Source organism: Prorops nasuta, unplaced genomic scaffold, assembly GCF_024137725.1.
Source record: "Prorops nasuta isolate Cenicafe-Biocafe unplaced genomic scaffold, Cenicafe_Pnas_1.2 PNAS00001, whole genome shotgun sequence".
NCBI classification, from domain to species: domain Eukaryota; kingdom Metazoa; phylum Arthropoda; class Insecta; order Hymenoptera; family Bethylidae; genus Prorops; species Prorops nasuta.
In genome coordinates, this window is record NW_027116798.1 from 17,667,421 (window position 1) to 17,678,722 (window position 11,302).

The window sequence follows — 11,302 nt, forward strand, 5'->3', positions numbered from 1 at the left end:
TGCTAAACAAGTTAGTCAGATTCCAGCTGCAACAGCTTAGAAGATGACATAATCCTAATAAAAAATGTACAATTCCGCCGCGGAATGTCCAATGAAGTAAAGAAGACTTACATTTCCTTCATATGAAAAGCAATTTTTATCTACAGGGAAAGTTTTCCAATTCTGTCTTCGTTCGTCTGTCGCGTCAAGTAATGTTTCGTCGCTTTGTCTTGTCAGTCGTCACGTCAGTCATGTCAAATCGTCGTCGTCGTCCTTAGTCTATTATTTTAAAAGCTGTTCAAAATGTCTCCCCCCTGCTTCGATACAAGCTCGCGCTCGTCGCAGCAGTTCTGTCCATACGTTGTCCAGCGTACGTTCGTCTATGTTAGCAACCGCCACTTTTAAACGCTCGAGCGCTACTTCCAGCGAGCCAGGCTCCGTCACATAAACTTCATTTTTTAGGTGACCCCAAAAAAAGAAGTCCAGTGGTGTCAGATCTGGAGAGCGAGGGGGCCACCTCACAGGTCCTCGGTAAGCGATCCATCGATTTGGAAAATAATTTTCCAAAATCGCAGAAACTGGCCGAATATTATGAGGTGGGGCACCGTCCTGCTGAAACCACATTTTGGTCCACAGGTCTAGCGGTACATCCTCAAGTAACTCAGGCAAATCTTCCGTGAGTAATCTCGCATATAACTCCCCATTCATTTTCTCTGGAAGGACGAACGGCCCGATCACATGAGTCCCTATTAACCCGGCCCAAACATTCAATTTCCACCTATGCTGGTAGTTTACCACACGTACGAAGTGTGGATTTTCCTCGGCGTAAGTGTGAGAGTTATGAAAATTGAATGTTCCGGCACGAGTAAATAGGGATTCATCCGTGAATAAAATTCGGCGATGAAAACCAGGATTGACTTCTGATTGTGTCAGAAGCCAACGACAAAAATTAACGCGTTGTGCGAAATCACCTTCCAACAGATCCTGAACGGGTGTGTGATGGTACGGATACAAATTCGCAGCCTTGAGAATTCGATGTACCGTCATATGCGAGATTTTAACTTCTCGAGCTATGCGGCGAGTGCTTGTTGTCGGGTCAGCTTCTACTAGATTCAGTACTTTTTCCGTCACACGTCTGTCACGTAAGTTGTGTCCACCTTTCTCCTGTCTTGGCAAAACATTACCCGTTTCTAAAACTCTACGATATGTGTCTGTAAACGTCGTACTGATTGGGTGTCGTCTATTTGGGTACCTTTCCCTGTAGATTCTCGCCGCCTCTGTCGCCACACCTCGAGCTTCTCCCAGGATGTACACCATTTGGCCGTATTCCTCATTCGTGAAATTCGGCATTTTTGACACAAAATTTGGCCACTAATTATATCCCGTGATATGCAGTTCACTTGCACTCTATCCGAAAGATGCGAAAGACTGATTGTTTATTACTATGACACGATTCGGAAGAAAAAACCTAAAGATACTTCATCTGTTTATTTTGAAAACATGTGAGTGGGTAAAATGCCGGATTTCACCAATGAAGAGTACGCAGAGATGATGCTGATGCTTTGAAAAGCTTGACGGGAGGCGGCGAAAATTTACAGGCAAAAGGTATCTAAATCGCAGAAATGTTGTCTAGTATTTTAGTATTAATAATTACATCACAGGGATTCTGTTAATATTAGGCGAAAAATAAATTTCATACGGTGCTTGGATCAGGATTGTAGAACGTTAGGAGGTAATATTAATAATCGGCGTAGTTGCGGGCGTGTGTGTGTACATGTACGGCATTACGGAGCGGCGGAGAGGTACGAGCTTCTTTTGTTTTTCGAAAGGGAGGTGTCAACGAAAGCGACAGTAAAGTAATTCTTCCGTTCGATCAAAGCCCTGATTGCTCGCTTTCAAACTGATTTATCTCAGCAATCATGCTTTTGCGGATCTTATAATATAGGACTTTTCTACTTAGTATAGCCTCAAGAATCTCTGGTCAAAATCTTTCGGTCTTTGGCTGGTTACACCCTGTATAGAAACGGTTGAAAATAAAATTAACGACCAAGAAATATTATTAGTGAAAAAGGAATGATAGTTGGCATGTTTTTGTGTGGTGTGTTACGTACTGGGTAGTCATGGCCGCCTATCGGTCGAGTTTCGGCTGACTTGACACTAGAGTCTGGGTCAGTAGAAACGCCGACTGAGCTTTGCGACTCACAGTACAGTATACTAAAGTATTACACCCCGAGCGGTAAGAATGTAATGAGTTGGCAAGATTCGGGGTGAATCATAGTATGTATAAACATACGTTGGAACAGCAAGTTTGACACAAAACTTTGTATTTTAAGGTATTACAATTATACTTACAGTAAACGCTAATTATGCTGTAGCAGCATACGCAGGCTTATTGACTATTCGTCACAACTATTAGGGAGACTAGACTTTCTTATGGTTGTAGGTTACGCGCACTAGTTAACTATGATCAGTTCGTAGTAGTTGCTGTTATCTTTCAGAACGGTACGTGTTAGGCACGATTGAAAGATACACGCTCGCGATGATTTCTACACGACTTGGTTCGGATTTACTATTACTAGACTTAACTACCAGTACACGGCGACTGGGCAAGAGGTTTGTTAGAATACGGTGGAGTACTCTGCTCCCGTGTAACGAACACTAGATTTGCGACCTTGGAACGCGGATGATGCGGCAGCGGCTAAGCTTACACAGAATAAGACTCGGCTTGAGGGTCGCGGAACTCGCATATATGTAGGAGGCTTAATAGGTCATGCGTCGTCAGTGGCGCCATGATCTTTCGACACACGACAACCAAAAAGTCTCCACATCCACGGCCGACGCCCAAGGTTTTACGCATTTCCGGAAAAGAATTCCGGGCGTCAGCAATGTGCAATACTACCGGTATTGCACACGGACGCGTGCGATCTACTTTGGTTCGGCGAAGTGGCTGACCCCTACGTTACAGGTGCAAGCTAGTGGGAAATATCCGAAAAGACAAAAATGAGTGAGAAAATAGTGACAAAATGGATAACAAAATATGAAGAAAGTGGACTGGACGGCTTGCGAGACAAACGTAAAGGCAATTTTGGATTAAGAAAAACAATAGCGCAACAGGACGCAGAAATTGTAGTAGCAGTGGATATACAACCATTTGAACCATCAGCTAGAGTTTTAGATTCAGTGGATAATTTAAATATTTGTCCAAGAACGGTGATAAATAAATTGCATAAGGCTGGAATACATTGCCATCGTCCAGCGAAAAAAATTAAACTAACAGCCAATCACAGAGAAAAAAGGATTTCATTAGCAACAAATTATTTAAGAGTGGCACCAACATTTTGGGACAATGTTGTGTGGACTGACGAAAAAGTTTTTGTTTCAACGATGGATGGCAGAATGCATGTGTGGCGTCCAGACGATAAAAGATTCGAAGACAAATACACGTTACCGAGAGACAGAAGCAGCAGAATCTCTATAGCATTCTGGGGATGGATGTCAAAAGATGGGGTAGGAGAGTTACATGAAATTGAGACAAAAATGAATTCAAAGTTTACTGCAACGTTTTGGAAACTATCATACTTCCTACAGTGAGAGCAGTAAATCTCGAAGAAGATGTTCCCAAAATGAAATTCGTGCAAGACAATTCCAGTGTTCACACTTCGAACACGACAAAGGAATGTTTCGTCGAACATCCGGAAGTGGAATTAATCGACTGGCCAGCTAAGTCGCCCGATTTGAATGTCATTGAAAATATTTGGGGCATAATGACAAAGCGGTGGAGGCCTGAGTAAGAGCGATCGACGGCAGCGTTGAGAAAACATGTTTTATAAACATAGGACGATTTGCGAAACGACCTATGCATTTGTAAAAACTTGGTGGATTTGCTCCCTCGACGTCTTAATGCTGTGGTAAACAGCAATGGTCATTCCATTGGCTATTAAGGTCATTTCTTTCATTTTCTAATTAAATTATGCAGTTTAAAAATTGTATAGCTCAACCTTTTTTTCATTTATGTTGACTATAGATCAGCTATGTTTCTTGCTAAGACCTTGCCGTAGTGTCATCATGGCCCACCTATTTTCAATGTATTCAAATGGGTTGACGTTGCCAGTTTATTGAACCTACTTCGGGGATTTGGCAAATCATTCTTTTGGAGTTCGATCATCTTGCACGAGTTTTAATTTTGGGACATCATCTTCAGGATATCCTGTGATCACTGTGGAAGCATGGGTATTTGCAAAATGTTGCAGTAAACTTTTGAATTTATTTTTGTTTCAATTTTATGGATTTTTCCTTTACTCTATCTTTTGTCATATCCTGCTGCTTATATCTTTTGGTAACATATTTGTCGCGACACATATGCACTCTGTTATCCATCGTTAAAACAAAACCTTTCTATCAGCCCATACAACATTAGTAGAGTAGCTAGGATGGTTCTCTCTCTCTCTCTCTATGACCGGGTGGCGAGGGGGTCGGGGTTCCGCGGGGGTAGGGGAAGTAGGGGAATTGCCCCACTCCTCGGCTGAGACCGGGTGGCGAGGGGGTCGGGGTCCCGCGGGTGTAGGGGAATTGCCCCCTCTGCGGTTGTGCGCATTGTGTGTGTCACCCACGTTAAACTCGTAGGGTACACACGTGGCCTCCCCCCCTCTAATGTTAAGCAGTCGACGCCTTAGAGAGAGAGAAGGAGAGAAGGAGAGAAAGAGAAAGAGAAGGAGTATTTAAATACAATGCTTATTTTTATAATTTATTGAATTATTAAAAAAGTTTTATTTACAATGCTTTTTTAGAAATTTTTCTGACATTCAATTGCATGATGTATATATTTTTTACAAATGCTACACCATTCAGGAAGTGAACAATTGATGTGTAGGTGACCAAATTTTTTGCAATTTATACACCAATAATGTGGTGTGAGATCTATCTGAGGCTCTATTTGCGTAGCCTCTGTTCTTGCAGCAACAGACTCCGTTTGTGTGATCATATTTTTAACCTGGGACATATTTGAAAACATTTTGTTATTTTTTTTGATATTGTAATAACTATTTTACAAAGTAAGTATACTTACAAAAATCACCTCCTCCTCCTCCTCCACCTCCTTTTCTTCTTCCTCCCTCTCCTCTAAATCAATGTCTGGTAAAAATAAAAGAAAAAAATTATTTTTTTTTTCGTTATTCTTGGTTTTGAATAAAAAAACAATTGGTCAAATAGTGTGATAGTTCACGGTTTTTTCAAAAATATGTGTCGTAAAATTCTTTTATGATTCTATTTATTGACACTATTTCATGTATTATGACATAAACAGTCTGTATGGATGGGTGGGTTTTTTCTTTTAAAATGAATAAAAATAAGTACTTACAGTTCAAGTGCATATTGTGATGAAGCATCGCTTCATATTCTTCAAAATATCGATTGTGAGAATCGTTAATTCTCTTAATGTAATCCGACATCGATTCTGCAGGATTTTCATCCTCCTCTACTAGATTTTTTTTCACAAAACCCCGTTCACTTTCCATTTTTTTTTTAATTTTCTATTGTACAATCTGTACTGATGGAGGTTCGACGACTGAATGAAGCCTCTGAAGAAATTTCGTCGAGAGAAACTGTTTGTCGTTCAGTTTTTAAATATAAAGTTACATTTGATAACACTTAGGAGTCCATTCTTTCTTCATCGAGAAGGGATACACTATACCCTCTGAATAATCACCGTATTGTGATATTTTTTCCTATTGTGTTATACTGTGATAAACCTATAGGTCAATCACAATGGAAATGCATTGCAAGAAAGAGAAGAAAATTACCCTTTCCAATAATTGAAATTAAATACGCTTAACATACGATAATATCGTTTGCAAAGAAGTCAAGTGAACAGCAGAAGAAGAAAAAGCTTCAGTCTATAAAAACGTACTCTGCAAAGCAGTTACAGTAAAAGCTTCAGTCTGTAAAAACGTATTCTGCAAAGCGTTTGTGTCAGGTGTATTGAGAGAAAAAGTCTGTAAAAAATATTCTACAAAGCAGTTACAGTTTGTGTCAGGAGTATTGAGAGAAAAGAAACTTGTTTGTTTGTTACATAAAAAAGGTAAGGATATATTTTTTTTTAAATAAAAATAAAAATGAATTTCATTTCGATTAATAAATGCATTATTTAATTGATTTTTTAACTGTAATGAGACTAATTATTTTTTTCTTTTTTCATAGAGAAAATAATGAATTTCAATAAAATTAATGAATTGGGAAGCGTCATTCCGAAGAATTTCGTGAAGTTAGATAGCTTGACGGAAAATAAAGAGTACGATATTTTAGAAGTGGAAAAAATTATAACAAAATATGGAATAAAAATTATTGTTAAGCTGTTAGTTGGAGATTGGATTTTCTTGCCTGGTAGAATGGCAAAACTGGCGGAGGATACGGAGCAGTTGCAGCAGCTACAAAAGGCTGAAACAGCCAAACATTTAATAATGCTATACAAAGGAGGAAAATATCACAACGTGGAATTTAAATCTACAGTTTGATAGGTTTTTTGTATAAAAAAAAAAGAATAAATTTGATGTTTATTTATTTAATAAAAAATTGTTTTTTTTTTAACTTACATATCTAACTTACATTTCTAACAATATTCGTAAGAGGATTATATTGTACAGTTTTATCGTGTATAATTAGACAATAGGCTGTAGTATTATCCGGAATGATTTCCATACACTTGATCTCGAGTTTGACGTCGACCGTGCCGGTTTTTATGGACTCGTTTTGATGCGAGCAGTCGATGACGAAGAGCGGCCCGTACGTCAAGAAGTCCGTATAGTCGAGCAAGGGTCTCGTGAGTTTCTCACCAGCGTAATAGGAGGTGAAAAACTTTACATACATGTCGTAGAGGACGGAGTAGCGGGATTTCGTGAAATCAGTGTCGAGACGATCGTACGGATAAGATTCGGAATTCAGATAAAGTTTGACATCGAGGACTTTGCAATGATTGAATTTGAGCACATCCTCGTGCTGATTACTCTTTTTGTTCGTTCTGAACGCCAGAATGACGTATCGCGGCTTCTCCAATTGCGTGGACGCTTTCACGGACCACGTGTGTCGCTGCGACTTGGGCAGAAGGGGATACTCGTAAAGTTCCCAGGCGCGAAAAGCGAGTGACAGACTCTTGTCCTGCTCGACGATACTGAGAAATTGGAGTTTCGTAATTTCGTTCAGGGTCACATGGGGTATTCTCTATTGCACTCGTAGCAGCTTGATCGACGAATCGGTGATTTTGGTCGATGAGTAAATGGCGTTTGTATCGTCGCGCGCGCGAATGAGAACGAGCTCGTGACGCGCGTTAACGACGACTCGCCGATAATCCTCGCAGAATCCCAGCAGCATTTTCAGGGGCATGCAAAAGCTGAAATTCTTAACAGCCTCCTTGAGTCGGTCTTTGGCCGTTGCGACGAACCATCCGGAATGACGTAGACTGGCGCTCTCCTCGGTGCTCAGGGAAACGAGATTCTTCAGAGTGCTTGTAATACCGACGTTTCTGCATCGGTCGATCTCGATACCCTTCAATTCGTAACGAATCTCGTCGAAGAGAGAAGCCGCGGAATTGCAGTCGACCGTAACTATATCCTCGTTGCTGGCGCTCGCGTCACGCGTGCCCTCCAGCAGCTGTCCCTCTACGTAGAGATGACTCTCGCACGGCAGGAGTATCAAATCTTGCTGCTGTATGGGAATGCGAATTTCGTCGCTGTTCGCCAACGAGGCGTTCGCATACGGATTGTAGGCATGCATCTCCATTTTGGTGATGTGATTGTCGTAGGTCAGCGGTGCGGTGACGTTCAAGGGATCTGCCATTGTTCCACTATGTACTTTTCCCCAATCTCTTCACGGTGAATCCCAATGATTGTAAAATTCTATATTTCTTCTCGTTAGCAAGAAGCTCCTCTTGTCGCGATTCCTGCTTTCACTCCGATGAACCGGTGTATTCGACTCCACGCAGGACGAACGACTAGCGAACGTTTCATCCAGTTTCACCGCTTTATAATCCTCGTTACTTTTGTAAATTAACATTTTTCTTAATGTGCAATCTTATGGTAATTTCTTCACGTCCAAAGTCTACGAGACGATCGTCCTGATCGAGGATACGTAACGTGAGACGGTCGATTACTCTGACGATGACCGGTAGATAAATGACGGTTTTCGGTGCCTCCGAGATTTTATAGCCCGGTGGTACGCTGGGAAAGAACTCGTGAATAATGTGACGGGGTCTACCGTTGGTGTACGCACCACCCGCAATGTTGCACTCGATGCGTAGAATATTTGTTTTCACAGTGTTCACGGTTTCGTCGGATTCAGCCTGGGCGTTCGGTTCTATCACGCGATTCGACGAGAAGCCCAGTAGTGAGCCAATGTTATTCGGTTTTCCAAAGTCAATCGAATATTTACACAATATTTCACTCTTCAGTGTATTATTGTTCGCTCGTAGAAGAATAACGCTGTCAATGTCGTCTTTAATTACGTGTCTCGCAGAAATTTGATACTGCAAATACTCATTTATCGCACTCAATTCGTAACAGCCTCTAGGTATCGTCAGTACCTTATCGTTATCGTAGTAAAACTTATTATTCGTCTCGTCCACATTGGCTATCGAGTTGTACGTTTGCATGTCCACGAGACCGATCTCGTAGCGATCGTCTTGCAGATTGATCGGGGGAAAGAAATCTGAATTTAATACAGATTTACGATCCGATAATGTCACGGTGAAAGACATTTTGTTTTTTTTTTCAAAGTATCTGTTCTCGCAGGAATTTCACGCACAACTCACCGCAATTGCTTTTATCGTACGATTGATATCGATCATGATTGTAGTAGATTGTAACGTTAGGACCAAAGTAACGCACACATTCTTTCGGCGGTTTCAAATTTCCAAAGGAATCGAAATATACGACGATGTCGTTACGCTTGACGTAGGCTATCCAGTGGGTACCAGGGCCGCATTGATCGTCGAGATTCACGATCGCGCACTCGTTGCACCGCGGCCCGTCGAGCGGCAGAGATGTGCGCATAAAGACTCCACGGAAATGCGGTATGCGTCGGCAGATGCGTGCCAATTGTATGTTACTAGTAGCACCAGAATCCGGAAGGAGAGCTTCTACATTGCGACGAAATTTCCCCTCATTCATTTTCTTCCTCTTATCCGACCGTTTTTTTTTTGTTTTTTTTTTCCACCTCCACGGTTCCCCTCTCCGACGACTCGCTTGTACGGTTTCAGATAAAGACCTCGGCCTCTCTCGCGCGACGCTTCCATCGCGCGATTGTTACGTTGCATTTCCCGCAATCGTTCTCTCTCAGCTTTTGCACGGTTTACAGCCGTCGCTATACCCGATGCTCCACCTGCCAGTGCTCCGACTGCACCTAGCAGTGGGAGTATAGGTATTATACCGCCCCGTTTCCTCGGCACTCGAATTCTTCTCTTCCTCGTAGTAGTAGTACCAATTTTTTTCTTGTTGTTGTTCTTTTTTTTAGCCGCTACTGCTTTCTTCATCGCGACAATATTATGTAATCCCAAGCCAAGTTTACGCTTAGCATTCATCGATGCCCATACGGCTGTGGCGACCGCGCGTTCACCCAAGGTCGCGTCTCTTGCGGTAATACGTTCACGCGCTCTCCTCGCTAGCATTTTATCGGCCTGATGACGCTCCGGTAGATCCTCTTTGTGCCAATATGCTAAGTCGTGATCGAGGCAGGCCTCGTCCAGCGGATTTATACCACGATCGCCGCGCTCCAATCTTTCGCGTAGTTGAGTGCCGGGTCCGCAATAATTGTAACCGGCCACGTGCAACTCAAATGGCAATTTTTTAAAGACTTTATTGAAGAACGATCCAGACATTTAGAGCAACTGCTTCTCTTGCTGACAAACGTAACAGTCTTTCATCCGTCTCGGTGGTCCGTCGTGGTGAGTGGTATTAGGTAGATTGTAGTGTTGCAAGCAATATTGATATTGCTGCACATCCGAGTCCGCGCAAATGTGTCGAGGTAATCCTTCCCACACACTCGCGATACTGTCTGGAAAGTACTCGAGCAATACGATCTTCGGTAAGTGTTCGAGCTGATGATTCGTCAAGTTCTGCAGGGAATCGACGACGACTAGCATGAACACCATCGTAATGGCAACTGACCGAATAGTTCCGTAAATCGCGAAATATGAATGAACGATACAGCTGTTCCCGAAGGTTAATAGCGAGGATGCATTTCGTGAAGCACGTGCCGACTATTCGCGTGACAAATTTGGATGCTCACAATGCTACCACGCAAATAAGAAAACGCCACGGATCGCTATTACCATCTACGATACGCTGCATAGTTTGCGGTCCGTCGAATTGCGGTAAGACAAACGTGCTGCTGAGCCTCATAGAGAGTCCGCACGGTGTGAGATTCGAGAACCTGTACGTCTACTCGAAATCGCTGCAGCAACTGAAGTATCGATATCTGGAGCAGCTTCTGCAGGACACGGAGGAAATTGGTTACTTTCAATTTTCAAACAATTGCGAGATTGTGAACGTCGCGGATGCAAAGCCGAATTCCATTTTTATATTCGACGATGTGGCCAACGACAAGCAGGACAATATAAGGGACTACTTTAGCATGGGTAGACATTCCAACATCGATTGCTTCTACCTCTGTCAGACTTATGCGAAAATACCAAAGCATCTGATACGAGATAACGCAAACTTGCTAATAATATTTAAGCAGGATGGAACTAATCTGAAGCATATTTTCAACGATCACGTTAACAGTGACATGTCGTATGAGAAATTTCTGACATTGTGTTCGACCTGTTGGAGTCGCGATTACGGTTTCTTAGTAATAGACAAGGATAGCTCTCTGAATAACGGTCGATATCGCAAAGGTTTCAACGAGTACGCCACGATCGAGTGAACGGCCTTGTGAATGTCGATAATCAGGCCGGTAAGGTTTCAACGAGTACGCCACGATCACGGCCTTGAGAGTGTCAGGTTAAAAAACAGCGTCAGATAGTCGAGTGCCGACGAACAGGCCGGTCTGATCTGTTAAGAAACCGCGTCAGTAACAGGTCGGTTAAAAACCGTGTCGGTTCAATTGGGGGAAAGCTGTTGTATACAGCATCGCGATGGATGAAAAATCGCTTCTGAAGAGGATCGCCAAGACGAGGGAGGTCATTCGCGATAAGCATCGTGCCTTGAAATCGGAGAAGGCGATAATGGAGAGCAGTTTGAACGAGACATTCAAGCCGATAGTCGATCCATTGAAGAAACTCGTTTCGCAAACGGAGGATAGTGATAACATAAATTATAATTCTTTTTTCAAATAC

General features: G+C 42.3%; 1 protein-coding gene across 1 annotated transcript; it reads right to left on the minus strand.

The window, feature by feature from the left end:
- Positions 1–261: 261 nt before the first annotated feature.
- LOC136773538 (histone-lysine N-methyltransferase SETMAR-like) lies at positions 262–1,329 on the minus strand. The gene has a single exon (XM_066727286.1). It carries the CDS (start codon positions 1,327–1,329, stop codon positions 262–264), a length of 1,068 nt encoding a protein of 355 aa, XP_066583383.1.
- Positions 1,330–11,302: the final 9,973 nt, after the last annotated feature.